General features: G+C 43.1%; 1 protein-coding gene across 1 annotated transcript in view; it reads left to right on the top strand.

The window, feature by feature from the left end:
• Positions 1–17,506, top strand: part of NECAB1 (N-terminal EF-hand calcium binding protein 1) — a 51,905-nt gene that overhangs the window by 13,007 nt on the left and 21,392 nt on the right. The window contains exons 4-5 of the mRNA XM_063131314.1: positions 5,600–5,625; positions 7,402–7,499. Of these exons, the coding sequence (XP_062987384.1) occupies positions 5,600–5,625; positions 7,402–7,499 (124 nt within the window). The remainder of the gene's footprint in view (positions 1–5,599; positions 5,626–7,401; positions 7,500–17,506) is intronic.

Raw genomic sequence — 17,506 nt, forward strand, 5'->3', positions numbered from 1 at the left:
GGAACCCTCATGAGAATCCTGATCATGGGCCAATCCTAGTGATGTGAAGAAAGCACACACGCCCCTCGCTGTGCATGCATCCCTACCCACTGCTGCTCTCTACAAGCTTTCTAATTAATATGTATAGGGTGGAGAAGAGCCTAAGTTGGCCGCTTGTGTCTCATCAAAAAAGAGGAAATGCATTGCCAAAAAGGCTAATTAGTGTGTATAAAGATTAAAAAATGAGAAAGACTGTATAATTTAAATCATAATTTTAATTTAAAAATATATTATGGAGTTTGAAAAAGTGCAGAAAAGAAGAAGTAAAATGATCAAGGGGCTGGAGCAACTCCCCTACGAGGGAAGGTTATAACAGCTGGGATTGTTTAGCTTGGAGAAAAGGATAAGGGGAGACATGATAGAGGTGTACAAAATTATGCATGGTGTGGAGAATGTGGAGAGGGAGACATTTTTCTCCCCCTCTCAAAATACTAGAACCTGGGGTCATCCCATGAAGCTGATTGGTGGGAGATTCAGGACAGATAAAAGGAAGTACTTCCCACAGTGCAGTTAAACTATGGAACGCTCTACCACAAGATGTAGTGTTGGCCTCCAATTTGGATGGCTTTAAAAGGAGGCTAGACAAATTCCTGGAGGAGAAGGCTATCAATGGGTACTAGTCCTTATGGCTATGTGGTACCTCCAGTATCAGAAGCAGTAAGCCTTATACACCAGTTGTTGGGAACATGGGTGGGAGGGTGCAGTTGCACTCATGTCCTGCTTGTGGCTTTCCCCCCTGGGCTGCTGGTTGGCCACTGTGTGAACAGAATGATGGACTACATGGACCCTTGGCCTGATCCAGCAGACTGCCGTCCAGGTGCAAACTGTGAATGGGCAACCTTAAAGCCCCTGCTCTCCCTTGTATTGTGATTGAGCTCTAAACTGGACTTAGGCTGAACAGCCATTAAAACAGAGAATGCCTTTAATTAGAGGGCTGCTCTCTGAGAGCTCTTCAAATAGCCCTTTGCATAGAGAACTGTACAAAGAGGACACATGGCCACCCTGCCTGTTGACCAGCCAAAACCTCCCCACATGTGTTCGTTGAAAGCACTGATTATGTGTGTAAAGGATGAGAGGCGCCTCTGACTTAATGTGCAATGTGGCCTCAGGCATGCATGAAGCTATAAGAGGCCCCTGGGGTGCGTGCCACGGCCTTTCAGCTACTTTTAGAGATAATACATTCGGGCCTTTCCGAATGAACAATATGCACAGTTGTTGCTCATTAGTGATATGGGATCCAGATTTCTTCCCCCTAGGCAGAGCGTCTGTTGTGAGGATATTGCATTTCCCTAAGACTCAAAAGGCAATATGATGCTATGAGCATGGCTGTCTTGATTAGCATGAATGGGCCTATTGCTATGGTTTCTCTCAAAGAATGGCATGATAGGTGATCAGGGATTTGACCAAAGGGATGAATGGTCCTTAATGGCCTGGAATTTCTCTCTAGCCTTTGGGTGTTATAGGCAACAGAGTTTGGGTGATGGCCAGAGTGACAGCTAGAAGCTCTTGTAGTTTGAACTGCAGGGTGAGTGGATGGTGGGGAAAGAGTTCAGACAGAGTTTCGACTTTTTTTAGATGGAGTTGGTTGAAGCAGTTACCCTTTGGGAACATGGTGTGGGATCAATAATTGTGCTACACGCTTTGCTATTAAGCTCTGCTTAGTCTCAATATTAGCCAATGAACAGAAATTACAAAGATGGTGTAAGTCTCCAGTGTTCTCTTTCATCTAAAGGAGAATATGCCCTCAAAAGGACTACTCGCCCTTGGGGAAGTAGGGAGCTTATAGTAGTACTGTTAAGAACGCAAGAACATCAGAAGTGCCATGCTGGATCAGACCATGGGCCCATCTAGTCCAGCACTCTGTTCACACAGTGGCCGACCAGCTGTCGACCAGGGACCAACAAGGCAGGACATGGTGCAACAGCACCCTCCCACCCATGTTCCCCAGCAACAGGTGCACACAGGCTTACTGCCTCAAATACTGGAGATAGCGCACAACCATCAGGGTTAGTAGCCATTGATAACCTCCAGGAATTTATCCAACCTCCTTTTAAAGCCATCCAAATTGGTGGTCATCACTACACCTTGTGGCAGTGAGTTCCATAATTTAACTATGTGCTGTGTGAAGAAGTACTTCCTCTTATTTGTCCTGGATCTCCCACCAATCAGCTTCATGGGATGACCCCGGGTTCTAGTATTTTGAGAGAGGGAGAAAAATGTCTCCCTATCCACATTCTCCACACCGTGCATAATTTTGTACACCTCTATCATGTCTCCCCTTAAGAGTGCTGACTGGAATGTACCTGCGAGTGTCACAGGCACAACTGGATGGTACCCATGGTGGCATCACTTATGTAGCACAACTCTAGGATTGCCATCTTATGTAGCACTTATGTAGCACAACTCTAGGATTGCCATCAGTTACCAATCTGGCTTTTGCTCAGTGTTTTCAAACTACAGTTCCAGTATTTAGGCAGCCTTTGGCTGCCAGTTAACTACTCATAGCTGATCAGTACTCTTCAAACAAAGCATGCACCAAAAATTGTTTTAGGTGGATTCAATTTTGGTTTTGAATTAACAAGTATTAGCAAGGGGAAGAAATCTTTTGATCCATTTGTGTGTGTGTTAGAAATATACTTGTAACATCACATCACGATATAACTCATAAAAGAAAACACAGACACTTTTTGCTGTTAGACTTTTAGTTCTAATAGCTTAAAAGGAGAGATCTCATTCTAAGTACCAAGTTTCCAATTAACTTCGACTAGGCTATTCAGCTGACAGATACACAGGCCTGGTGAGGTTCTAATAAGAAGCTCCCGCATTCCAAGGTAACTTAAACCTTTTTGTGTAGAAATGACCTCATAGCTGATATTATCTGCAGTCCCATAAATTAGGGCTCACAGTCTTCATTATCTTATTGTTATTAAACATTCCTAAAATTAAAAAATAAGAACATTAGGGTGACCATGTGAAAAGGGGGACAGGGCTCCTGTATCTTTAACGGCTGTATTGAAAAGGGAATTTCAGGAGGTGTGATTTGTATGCATGCAGCACGTGGTGAAATTTCCTCCATCACAACAGTTAAAACTGCAGGAGCCCTGCCTAGCCTGACCAGATACAAAAGAGGGCAGGGCTCCTGCAGCTTGAACTGTTGAGATGAAGATGACTACGGGGGGTGGGGTTGTCCCAGGACTGCAGGAAAAATCAGGAAAACCGCGGTCCCGGTTATCCCAGGACAAATGAGAGGTCATCCCCAGTTGACCCCGAGATAACCATTTGGATGCACAGGGACAACCTCGAGCTGACCCCAGGATAACTGGTGTAGATTAGGCCACAGACTCCATGGGAGGGTCTGTTGAAGCCTCAAAGTCTATCCCACCCACCAAATCCTGGAGCCCAACTTCAAATACACAACGCAACACATCCCAACACTATATTCCTTTGCCAGTTACAGTATGTGCCTCACAATGGCGTTTCATGAGCTCAGAAGGGCTCTTATAAGCACCATTTAGAGAGTTGACTAAACTGTTACCATCCTCGTGCCACCAGCTGCACAGTCTTTTAAATCATTCTCTCATGCAAGAGAGCAAGTTGTGTTCCAAATTTACAGATGGATCTGTTGTTTGAGAAATTGTGCCTATTCTTATCTTGATTTGTTATTCACAACTGCTCCACTCTGTATTCTAGTGGTACAACATATTTCGTACATATGTTATAAAAACATGCAAAGCTGGGTAAAGCTGATCTGAGCAGCATACTGCCCTGTACACCCAATTTGGGAAAAAGACAGAGAATGAAACTTTATCTAGGCATACATCCTTGCACCTCTAAAGGACAGAAATTAAGCAATGTTCAAGAAATAGCACTGCCCTCCACTAAAAATCCAGCAACCAATCAGCATATTTTATACTGGGGTGCTCTGATGTCTGCACCGGATCCCTGTTTTCTTTTGGGCACCATTCGGGTTGCTGTTTATGATCTACAAACTCATAGTTTAGAGATCGCCTCCTCCCTTGGGTTGCTTTAGAATCTCTGATGCCTACTGAGGACAGGAGTGGTGCTAGAGGAAGCTGGGGGGGGGGGTCAGGCGACTCCCCAAACAAGGAGCTCGCTGCCTCCGCCCCCCACTGCTGGACATATATACAAGTGCATTCATTTATTACCATCTCCATAGCTCTGCTACAGTTCAGACGCAGCTCTTGAACCAACAAAGGCTACGCATTTTGCAGCTACTGTCATATTCTTCAAGATGCTGACAAACCAATGGCAATCCATGGAGGGGAAAGGGGAATCGTCTGACATGCAGGAGAGACAAAACACTGAATTTATTATTTATATACAGGGTGCCTAATAGTAAAATAAAATAAAATAAATTCTAACCGCAAATTAATATTTTTCAGAATTAAACTTAATTCCCCCTTCTGTGATGTAGGCCTAAATTATTATTATTATTATTATTATTATTATTATTATTATTATTATTATCATCATCATCATCATCATCATCATTTATATACCACCCCATAGCTGAAGCTCTCTGGGCGGTTTACAAAGATTAAAAAGATTATATTTAAAAGACTGAATATTAAAAATCAATATACAAAATTTAAAAACAAAATAATAATAAAAAACAGCTAATATTTAAAACAATTTTTAAAAGTAACCTTTTCCCCATTTATTTCAGAAATAATATGTTTAGGATGGAATTTTAATGTGAAATAGACCATTATTTTTCTTTCAGAGATCTTAATGTATGGAACACATCTCTCCCTAGAAATATACTCTTTTGTATATGGTCAAGAGGGCAGGGCTCCTGCAGCTTTAACTGGTGTGATGAAGAGGGAGTTTCACCAGGTGCTGCATGCATGCAAATGACTCCTGCTGAAATTCCCTTTTCAATACAACTGTTAAAGATACAGGAGCCCTGGTCTCCTTTCCATATGGTCACCCTAAGGACCCTTCCTAATACATGCACTCTATCTGTATGTATTTACCAGGGACGTTATGTTTCTGCGACTTGCTGGAGTTATCATTTTGCAGGGTTCAGCCCCTTGCCCTGGCAGTAGTGGGTTAAAGGCCCCCTATGCACCCTGCCTATACCCTAATCCAGATTAGAACACCCGTGCCTGCTAATATTTACTCTTTAAAAGCCATCCACAGTACCATGACTACTTTGACCTGGGTTTCAGCTTCACTCAGCAGGGTGTGAAAGGGAGATATTTTTAGCAGTCGCCTCTCTGCCCCCAAAGAAAGGAACTCCTTCCCACTGGAAGGGCTGGGGGACGTATGACCTTCCAAATGTTGCTGGACTACAACTCCTATCATCTATGACCACTGGCCATGCTGGATGGGTCTAATGGGAGTTTGGAAGGCCACAAGTTTCCCGCCCCTGCACTAAATCAAGGCAAGGAAATTTCATGGAGTTTGGGTTAGTAGATATTTGCTTTACTTATTCTCCCTGGTGCCCTGAACTTTCAGGCTGGGTCAGGCTACAGATCTAAACCGGCAATAAAACGTACAATGTCTCACTCATGTTATGATTTCCTTCTCTTTCTAGCAACCTTGACACTGAAGAACTGTTTGGTAAGTGTTATTGTTTTTTAATGTAATGATAGCGCCAAACTCATTGCTTTTGAAAGTGTCAGACTTGTGGATCTGGACGAAGAGACCCTATAGCTAGGGTGGATCTTCTCTAGGGTGACCATATGAAAAGGAGGACAGGGCTCCTGTATCTTTAACAGTTGCATAGAAAAGGGAATTTCAGCAGATATCATGCAGCACCTGGTGAAATTCCCTCTTCATCACAACAGTTAAAGCTGCAAGAGCTCTGCCCTCTTGACCAGATACAAAAGTTCCACCAGTTTTAAAATACAGCAATGTTATCAACTGAAATGTAGCTCTGAGTTTAGGCTGCTTTGTAAGGAACATTTCCCAAATACTTACTAATTACAGATTGAACAGCTTGGAAGACTCATTACAGGTGTAAATGCACTTGTTGCTGACTCCTGCCCTTGATAGGAATTGCTTTGGTAATGGGATCCTTTGGGAAATGGTGTCAAGGAAAGAGACAGGAGTATTCAGCAAAGTTACAAAATAAGAAGTCAAGAGGTTGCAAAAAAAAAGAGGTTCAGTGTTTTTGTTTCCGAACCCTCCAGAATAACATACTGTGACAAATGCATGAAAGAATCATTTGACAATCATTCTGGCTTTTCCTCCATTTCTTATTGTTAAAATTTTAAAGTTATGATGCCATAGCTCAGTGTGGTAGAGCACATGCTTTCATGCAGAATGTCCCAGGATCAATCCCCAGCTTCTCCAGGTAGGGTGAGGAAAGGAATCCCACCTAAAACCCTGGAGAGCTGCTGCCAGTCAGTGTCTACAGTACTAAGCTAGATGGACCAATGGTCTGACTCAGTATAAGGCAGCTTCCTATGTTCCTATGATGCACAGGTTCTCAGTCCCATTCAGGTGCTGTAGATCAAGGATAGGCAGAAAGTGGATCTCCAAATGTTTTGGATTTCAACTCTCAGCATTCATGCCAGCAGGGACTTCTGGGAGTTGGAAGTCCAAAACATCTGGAGATCTACCTTCTGCCCACCTCTGTCTTACTCTGTGAGGAGAAGAAGTGGAGGATAACTGTTGAGATAATGCAGGGATGGGCAACCTGTGGTTCTAGGGCTGCATGTGCCCCTCAGCCCAATTTCATGCGGCCCTCAGCCTAATTTGAATAGCCCTCGGCATGCAATAAGCTCAGCACTCTTGGAAAAGCAATCTGCCCCTTCCCTGGCAGAAAAGAGGCTGGCAAAAAGAGAGATAAAGGAGAGTAGCAGAAAGACACATGGGTGTCTTTTGGCTCTGGCCCTCCCCACTGCTGGCTTCAGGCTCTCACACTGCAGTCATGCAGCCCCTGAGAGATTACTCATTAGGAAATTCAGCCATTGAAAGAAACAAGGTTGCCCATTCCTGCTGTAATGAGTCTTTCCCTAGTCATTGTAAATTCTCATTTGGCACATGCTTGAGGTTCATCCCATCTCGTTCCTTTTGCAGGGGGGGGGGGATTTTTGGTGCTTCCTTTCCTTTTTTGCTTTTGCTGAAATAACTCTGTTCCTTTCATGCAAGCTCTAGTTTCTGGTCGAAGGACACAGAACTACCAGAGGATCACCCCATTTTGCCCAGTATCAGCATCTAACCCTATACTGGGGTGGGGTGGGGTGGATGGAGTCTTCTATTGGAGAATAGATCCTTCTTGTTATACATTTATTTGTTTCATGTACTCATATATACAATTTTAAAAATAAAAATAAAAGCCCTGGATGTTTCTTCCTCCACCTGAACTGTGTGAGTTTCTATTCCTTTTAGAATATTTTTCCCAGCACCTGGGAGAATATGAAAATGTGCTGTCTGCTTTGGAAGACCTCAACGTATCCATACTGAAGGCAATGGACACCACAAAGAAAGTAGGGACAGTTTTATTTTTGCTTTTCTTCAAAGTTCAGCTCTTTGAATGCGAGCACCTTCTTTGTGAGGGAAAAAATGTCCTAGGGGGCAGGGCAGAAGGCTCAGAGGAAGCAGACAAAAGAATGGGAGAAGGGAACAGCACAAGAAATTGGGGGGGGGAAGGGGGATCCAACGGAGCAGAGCATGACCATAGGGTGACCAGTGGGTTGGAACAAGGATGTTCGGGGCCTGGAAACAAAGCCCCATGAGGACAGACTGAAAGGACTGGGTATGTTTAGCCTGGAGAAGAGAAGACTGAGGGGAGACATGATAGAACTCTTCAAATACTTTCAAGGTTGTCACACAGAGGAGGGCCAGGATCTCTTATCCATCATTCCAGAGTGCAGGAAACGGACTAATGGGCTCAAGTTACAGGAAGCCAGATTCCGGCTGGACATCAGGAAAAATCTTTCTGACAGTTAGCAGTATGACAATGGAACCAATGACCTAAGGAGGTCGTGAGATCTTCCACAGTAGAGGCATTGAAGAGGCAGCCAGACAGCCATTGTAAGGGATGCTTTAAGGTAGATTCCATTCTGCAGGAAGTACGCCTGGCTCACTCTGTAATTTAAAGGGACCTTAAAGATTTGAATGCTTCAGTCTAATTTTTAATTGATGCTGTTCTGTATGTTACTTTTTTGATGGTTTTGTATTGGAATTGTATTTTAATGTTGCTGTTTAGTTGTGTGTGTGTGTGCGTGTGTGTGCTTAGACAGACTATTTAATTTTTTTTGTATGGTTTTTATTTTGCCTTGAAAAGTTTTTTTAATCTTTAAAGGTAGTATAAAATATTTTAAATAAATAAGGCAATACTTTTATTAAGACATTCTGTTCTGTAACGAACTGCAATGGACTACCGTATTTCTTCAATTCTAAGACGCCATCAATTGTAAGACGCACACTAATTTCAGTACCACCAACAGAAAAAAAGCTTTGATTCTAAGAAATAATAAATGACTTGCGATTCTAAGACGCACCCCGTTTTTAGAGATGTTTATATGGGGGAAAAAGTGCGTCTTAGAATCGAAGAAATACAGTATTAAGTTTGATGGTTTAACACTTCAAGTACATCTTCTAAACATCCCAGTACCCCTGTTTCTGTCTTTTAGTGATAGAGAAAATGTTTTGTATTCCAAAGGTCCCAGATTTAATCCCTGGCATCTCCGGAATGGGCCCAGAAAAGACCGCTGCCAGTGCAATCAATACTAAGCTAGATGGACCAGTGGTCTGACTTCTTTGACTTCACAGCATCTAGTAGGATCAGGCCCAGTAAGCACTTTTCCAGACAGACTTTCAGACACTTGGCTCATTAATTTGCAACTGTGCATTGAAAGAAAATGTAAATCTTGTTGGGGAACAGACTTCACTGTGCAGCCTACAGTCAGAGCAACAAAGATGGTTAGATATTTTCAGTGGAAAAAAAATGAGCCTCCAAAGCCATAGAGTCCTCTTCTATTGGGAGAAGTGCTGAATGGGGTCCCTGGATGAATCATTCATTTTTGGTATCCAGGGTAACTGAGTAAAGTAAAAGGTGGAGGGTAGTAATGAGGGATTTGGGGGGGGGGGGGCAGTCAATCTGAAACAGATGAACACGAGAGCAGCATTTCTTGGAAATGTAAGAAACCTGAAAAGTTAAACAAGACAAAACCCCTCTTCGTCATTGCCTCGTTCAAAGAACAACGTCGCAATTCATCTTATTCTTTAAACAAAAAGCTACAAACCAATTAATAACCCTTTGTTATTCATTTAAATTTGAGTTTATTGAAGAAAATGCTTTGATACAACACTCATTTAAAAGTTGTACGAAGGCAAAAATTTCAGCCTTAAAGGAACATTGAAATATGTCAACCTAATTTGAGGCCCAAAGTACACACTGACTACATTCTGACGTCACCATAAGTCATGATGGGTTAATAAACTACTCACAGTAGCTTATTTTGAAAATGTGACTGTCATCCCACACACAAACAGACAAATAAGCTACTGAGTGTATCTTATTAAGCTACGGTATGTAATCTGAGTCACACATACGCCCCTGTTCTACTCAAGTGCTCCCATCCCTGCAGTGGCGCTGTTTCACCCATTGACAACATCACAGCAATATCCCAATGACAGGGGAGAGGTTAATCCACATCTCCAGCATGACACCAACAAGGGGAGGAGGTGGCTCTAAAGCGCTGGAAATATGCAGGATTGGGACCAAATTTCATACACAGCCTCCGCTAGTTAGGAGGCACCTGATGCACCATCAAAACCCTGCACAATTACACACAAAGGAGTGAAAAACCTGGGTGCACCAAAAAGTGGGTGTTGCAAATAAACCCTTGGAAGTTTGCAGGAGCAGGGCAAAAAACTGCATACACAGCACCCCTGACGAGGATGTATATAAGGCAAAACGGCATCCCTGTGCAGCTGCTGCCACCTGACCGAGACAGTGTTTGATACTTGGGGAAGTTGCAGAGCGCACCGCTGGAGGAAGGGTTAGGGTGGAGTCTGGGGATCTTTGCATCTTGGGATGCAAATAATTTGTTTTCACAAAGCCCAACGCGTTTTGGGCTGTATTATATTCAAAGGCCTTCCTTCATGACATCCAAACCCAGTCAGTAAGAGAAACACACCGTTGCCATTGACAGCGGTAATACTGCCTTTCATTTATATGTCTCCCCGTTAAGATTTAGCTTTGTACTAGACGTGATGTGAAACACATCTTTATTGACCATGCCAGGGTTCTTAGAATGTTTTTACTCCTAAAGTTTTTTTTTCTACCTCCAGATATCTGGGGGTTTCCCTGAGCATGCGAAGACCTCTAGCTTGCTTCTCGGGAGCTGTGTGTCACAATGCCATTCTTCTTATCATTTCATATGTGACAGAACAGGCTGGAGCATGCTTCATTATTTTATTTATTTATTTAGTTATTATTGCATTTATATCCCACCCTTTTTCCTCTTAAGGAACCCAAGGCGGTGTACATAATCCTCTGTCTCTCCATTTTATCCTCATAACAGCAACCTTGTGAGGTAGGTTGGGCTGAGAGTCTGTGACTGGACCAAAGTCACCCAGTGGGTTTCCATGGCTGAGTGGGGACTAGAACCTGGATCTCCCAACTCCCAGTCCAACACTTTAGCCACTATACCACACTGGCTCTTACAAGTAGACTGCTACCACATCCTCCTTTCTAAGTACCAAGGTGTCGTCCCCGCCTCTTTCTATTGCACATCTGTTGCTCTGCAGTCTTCGAAGCTGCCTGCACTTTCTGACCTGAAAAAGTCCTGTGGGAGACCTTAATTCATGTTGTCTTCCCTTGGGCTTTAGTTGAAGTGTGGGAAGCTATGGAGGCTTGTACAGTGAAGACATGGTTTACAATGAAAGACAGGACATTATGCACACTCCTTGGCCACCTCCTAAGTAAGGTAAGCGCAAGGACCCTGAATCCAACCCATGACATATTTTCAAATGAAATCTTTTCAAAAGTGATTTCATTTCTATCAAATTGAATAAGGATGTTAAAAAAAACGTGGAAGAGATTTTTGGCACAGTACGATTCCTGGGGAATTTTTTACTTGTCTTTTCAAATTCTTTTTTGCTTCTCTGAAAATTTCTTCGATGTTTTGCCTCAGCAGGAAGCTCCAAATTTGCCTCAAAAGTCACTGTAAGAGGAATTTGGTGGCAACTTAACATGTGTAAGACATTTAGCTAGTCTTAGCAAAACTCATCTAGTTTCCCTTGAAATGCTTCAGATGCTCTGTACAAGCAGGAACCCCCAAATCCAAAACCACTCACTTTTCAGTGGCAACCTGACAACATCGACTTTTAGTATACGTTTTCATCCTGTCATCTTTATGGCATAATTGTTACGTGTTCTGGTGCTGTTCATGTAGTTATCGCTGAGAGAAATAACAACAACAACAACAACAACAAGTGATTAAATGTTTTTAAAAGTCTGCTTCCTTTCCAAGGAATGGGGTTTGAATACTAACGATACCTTAGAAAAACATGTTTGGCTAATGCCTTGTTGTTGTGTTACTGAGGCAGAACATGCAAGGCTGGGACTGAAAGCCCGTGTATTTACAGTGGAATGTCTGGGGAGAGGAAGGAGATGGGAAGAAATGTAGCATATAAATCCCATTACTGCTCTTCTTGAGCTGAGCTGCTATGAGTCACTTCTGTTGCAAAATAGAACTGTGACTAGATTAACAATTGGTTTGAGAAAGATTTTCCTTGCATCTGTGAGGTTACAATTTGCCTGATCAAAGTAGAAATGTGGAGAGTTGTGTTTAGTCATTTCTCTGTCTGACTTACCCAAACAAAACTATTCAAAACTGAACCCTCAAGGCTGGGAAAGGGATGAGATACATCTTGCTTCTCGCTATCTTTTTCTACCTAGTGATTTTTATGAATTTCATTATCAAATATAAATCTGAAGACACTATGCAAAATTAATTGCTGTAACCATCGAAGATCCACTTCATATTGTGTATGGGGTCTCCAACCTGCACACATTTGGAATTTTGAGAGTGTGTCATAGGCTCTCTCACAAAATGGCTGCCATTGGAGGGTTTTGCCCATTCACAAAGTGGCTACAGCAGTGGGATTGTCTAGTCACAAAATACTAATTTCCCAGAAGGCAAACTGGTGATACTAAGAGAAAACTAACTTGCCCAAGAACTTCAGTATGAGGCAGAGGTAGCATCTGAGCTCCAAAATACAAAACCACTCTTTTGAACCCACATAAAGATGACACTGGAGAGCAGCACTTTGCTTTGCAGAATGCCAGCATTGCAGATATTTTTTTTAATTTAAAAAAGAAATGAAACAAATAAAAATAAATAAAAATAAAAAACAGGACAGGCACAGAGCCTGGTAGGTGCCAAGAGAGGTATCTGTGAGCAAATGGGTCCCCATAGGCAATATGTTAGAATAGAAACCCCTATAAGGAAACTCTGTTTGCTGCCTCTATGCTAATATTTTCCTGCTATAAACATAAGAACTGTGAAAGGTAAAAAGGCAGTAAACCAAACAATTAACAGAACGAGCGATGCCATCCCAAGAGATTTTACTGCCTGAAGTGGAGCCCTAAGGCCAAAATTTTGAAAAGAAAGCTTGCTGCGCCATTCAGATATCAGTTCCTGTCTTCATCTATCTCCCCCCTCAAAGTGCCTTCTGAAGCAGATCATTCACCCTGCTGTATAGCAGGGACAGCCCTGAGAATGAAGGGAACAGAACTCAAGTCCTTTATTATGCTAAACAACTCTATTAACATTTTGGTGACTATATGGAAAGGAGGGCAGGGCTCCTGTATCTTTCACAGTTGCATAGAAAATGGAATTTCAGCAACAGTTCAACAACAGTTAAAGTGGCAAGAGCCCTGCCCTCTTGAAAGAAAAGGACTGTCCTTTGTAAAGTAGGACACATCATCATCACCATCATCATCATAATTTGTTACCTGCCTCACCCTCTGGATGGTCACCCTTGCTGAGGCTTATTACCATCTTGTTCCCCAGCCCTTTCTAGAGTTTGGAAAGAAGACACAGCAACTTGGGGGCTACACTTAAGGTCTGTTTCAATGTAGCCCCAGCCCTCCTCCAGTTCACGAGAAGCCTCGCCTCCCTGTAACTGTCATCTGATGGCAGATTTTCCTTGTGGCTACTTCCATGGGCAATGGGCTATTGGAAGTGGAGTAACAGGGCCGGCCCTACGATTAAGCAGCAAGAAGCACGTGCAGCAGGTGGCATGGGTTGGGAAGAGCAGCAAATTGTTCGGCCCTCCCCACCCAAAGGGCCCACCGCTGCTTGGCTGGCTACTCTGTCCCTCCAGCTGCCTCTGCCACCTCCCTCCCTAGCTGCCTGCTTGCTGGGCCAGCTGGCCAACAGCTTGCATCCAGCCGGCAGCAGATCTTTCTCCCTCCCCCAACTGGTAGCTCCCACTGTTTGCCCCAGCTATGGGACTCCTGGCTGGGAGACTCTGCCAAATATTGCAAGACCTCTTGTGTAAGTTTGGCGGAGTCGCCCGGCCAGCCAATGAAGGGAGAAGGAACTGCCGGGAGCCGGGAGTCCCCATCATGGCATGAGAGGGGATCTGGGAGCTGCTGCTGCATGAGAGCAGGGGGGAGGCACAGGGAGAAGAAGCGGGGTGGGGGCAGGGGCAGCTCACTTGAGGTGGCAACTTCGGTTGGGCCATGCCCGTGGAGTAGGATAGATGAGAAAAAGTAGTCACATTTGGAGGAGCCTTTACTAAGAAGGAGTCGAGTAATCATACTCGTTTGTGAATGTTTTGATGGTTTTCTACCAACTGCTCCATGAGGTTCATCCAGAGCCAGCCCAAGATATTTCACTGCCTGAGGCAAAGGACAAGATGGTGCTCCCTCTGTGTTTCCTGTACAACAGACAGTTGGAGTAGTGTTTGAGCCCTTTGAACTCGGTGGGGTTTACTTCCAAGTAAACATGCATAGGATTGTGCCTTAAGGCTCTGATCAACTATCTGGGAGGCAACAAGGATTTTATTCTATCTAAAGATAGCCAAAAGCATCTGTTCCACCACCACCACCACCCCGCCAATATTCTTATATTCCTTTTCTATGCACCATGGCGTCCATTTTAAAGCCTAATACCTAATCATTGTATTAGAGCTGTGTGACCCAGTGGAACACTGTAGCCAGCACAATGCTTGAATTTAATGTATTTATAAGCACGATGGACCCTGGAGGCCGAAGCTGAAAGACTCGTGAAAAAATGCCAAGGACCGGAGCTGCGAGGAAAGCAATCTAGAGCTGTGAATATTTCCTCTTGTGCTTCCCCCTGCATGGAGGAATAACAATAACTACTGGGGCTCCCTTTGATTTCTTGCCCACATTTGATACCCACAGAGTCAAGAGAAGCCAGAGATTAAATTTTGCAACTAGAAAGAGGAAAGCTTGTATGAATAGTCAAAACTCTCAAAGCTGTCATATCCCGCACATAAATCAATATCGTTTTTAATATAGGGCTGCACATTTTTCAAATATAAAAAGCGCAAGTAATGAACTCGCCGCCGCCACCCGTCGATAACAATCAAAACACATCTTCTGCTCTCTCTGTGTTTATCTGAATGGCTAAAATCGCCTTGCCGCCAGAACAATGCAATTACCTCTACTCCTAGTAGGCAGTTATAAAAAGATGTGGTTCTATAATCATTTGTTTCTTCCTTCTCAATCCCTGCTGCTGTCTCTGTAATATTTCCTTTGGTTACAGATATACAAGCAGAGCTCAGTGGGAGCAAACAAGAACCCTATAAGCAGGCAGCAAAACCACTCATCCTGCATGAGATTCTCAGAGAGCAACTGTTTAAGTCAACACCGGCTAAAAATGCTCAAATCTCACTCTGTTGCTACTAATCTAGAACATAGGAAGATGCCGTTGGTTCAGTCTTGTCTACACTGCTGGTAGCACCTACCCAGGGTTGCAGATAGGACTACCAGGAGATATCCAGCATTGAACTTGGGGTCTTCTGTATTCAAAACACTGCAACGGTGCAGCGAGGGCTGGAAATTGGGCCCAAAATCCAGGAGCCCACAACCCAGCTCAGCACCCAGTCACCTCCCCCAAATAACCATCCAGAGAGCAGCAGCGGGATGATTTAAATCATAGCACTATGATTTAAGTGGGTTTCATGGAGGAGAAGGCTATCGACGGCTACTAGTCTTGACGGCTATATGCTACCTCCTTTATGAGAGGCAGTATACCTATGTACACCAGTTGAAACAAGCGCGGGAGGTGGTGTTGCACTCATGTCCTGCTCTTGGGTTGCCTATGAGCAGCTGTTGGACACTGTGTGAACAGAGTTCTGACTAGATGGATCCTTGGTTGGATCCAGCTGGGCTCTTCTTATGTAAAAGTAGTTTTAAAGCAAGGATGGTGCTTGGAGTGGGGAAGACAAATGTTAGCTATGTGCTTCCCAACTGCCACGTGGCCATCCAAGGCCCATAAGACCATTACATCCAGGGTGTTAAATGTTCTAGCTGCCCCAAGAACATGTGTTCTGCCACTGAGCTATGGCCCTCCCGTCTCTGTTTACACATTCAAACTGCAAAAACACCTCCTAGCTGTGTTACTTTCCCAAACTCTGATGGGTCTTTCATTCCAAAGGAATGGGAGAGAGATTTCCAATCTCTAAGTAACATTAATAGCCTTTGGTTAAATTGATGGACATATATTTGGTTTCACATAGCATGCATGCCAATCACGATTGCCAAATGCATATTTTTTTTAAGATATATAGTTACAATATAAAATATATCTTCAAACTTGAGGAGGATTAGGAAAGGATGGGATTCATCTATGTCAGATGGGCCACAAATTATGTCATCCGTTTAAAAATCTTTTGAACTCCTGTCCCCTTGTAACAATTTGACAGATGTTAACTAGTTCCTTTGATGCAGATTTGTTATACCTCCCACCCCTTTCATGTATGAAATACTTTATGAATGAAAATGTTTTTGAATGTCTGGAATGTTTTCATAAAGTGTGAAAATACTTTATAGATGTACAGATTGCTACAAAGCAGGACTTTCTTCAAATGGTAACCCATCCTAAACCTCTAGGATAGAACATCACAAAAATCTAAATAAAGAGCCCCTGAATTTAGTAGCGTGTCCCAAAACCACCTCTTCAGAATTCCTGATCCAGGGAGACATCTCATCTGAAATGTTTACAGAATTTGAACATCCTTTGATCATTCATCATTGAAAAAGATCTTTTATATCATCAAACCTCATCCAGGCAACACAGATCTTCTGGTAATGCCTTTGGCTCTGTTTTGTTTCATTTGTTACAAAAGAATACAGGTGTTCAAAGGTGATCATTTCAAACAGTCTGCGGAAGGATTTGAGTTCCATTGCCCATTCTGGCAACATTTTCATGGATAGCTCTAGCCTCTTGTCACAGAGAATCAAAGCTTCCAGCAATGAAATTAGGTCTGCCAGATACAGCAGCTTTAATCCAATTAGAGGAGCCATGTCAAATAATTTAGGGGGGAGGCAGAAATTAGCCTTCTTGGTACAAATTAATTCTGTCACTTTCCAAAGGCCATCACAAATGCTTTCACACAGAGCTGGTGTCAGCTTCAGAGCGGTGCTGAAGGGAGTGACAGATAATTTATACTGCCAGGATTTTCTCTGTTAGCTATTCTGATTGGTGAAATCACAGGCCTGATTAATGTTCATGGATGCTAAATACACGTGGAGGATGACTTTAATATCTATAGGCATGCAATTTCCATGGATGATTCATGGGGATTTCAATGACAGCAGAAACGGAACAAGTGGAATAACTTGTTCTTCTCTAGCTTAGTAAAACCATTTGAGGTACAGGACCTTCAGAGAGGAATCTCTGGTAACAAGCTTGCTTATGGCAGAGGTTGAGAAATGAATTTCTAAAGCTAGGATGCCTGATAGACCACCTTCTCCCATATGAGCCTGCCTGGTCCTTATGACCTTCTGGAGAGGCCCTTCTTTCGAAACCACCTTAAGATATGTGTTTGGTGGCAACAACACGAAAGTGGTCATTCCCACGCTGTGGAACTCCCTCCTACAGAAAGCTAGGTTTGCTCTGTTATTCTTCCAACGGCACACAAAGACCACTTTATTCAAGATGCCTTTGGCCTATAAGTGGGTCTGTGGGCTGGACACTGTTTTTATTCTGCAATTGTTATGTTTTTGTTGCAGTTTAATGGGTTTTGTTGTAATCTATTTTACATTCTTCGGACCTTAAGCTTCATCAAGGTTGTTGCTTCAGGTGCCTTTAGACATTGAACACTTCAGGGAAATAAACAGCTGGGCAGGATCTACACTACTGCTTTAAAACAGTTTATAATGGTATTGACCAGTTGTTGGGGCCCAGGGCACACTCCAAATACAGTTTTCAAACCGTTTTCAAAGTGTCATATCCTGCTTGGTGTAGATCTGGCACTGGTTGACTTCTGCAAAATGGTTGTT

Source organism: Elgaria multicarinata, chromosome 7, assembly GCF_023053635.1.
Source record: "Elgaria multicarinata webbii isolate HBS135686 ecotype San Diego chromosome 7, rElgMul1.1.pri, whole genome shotgun sequence".
Lineage (NCBI taxonomy): Eukaryota > Metazoa > Chordata > Lepidosauria > Squamata > Anguidae > Elgaria > Elgaria multicarinata.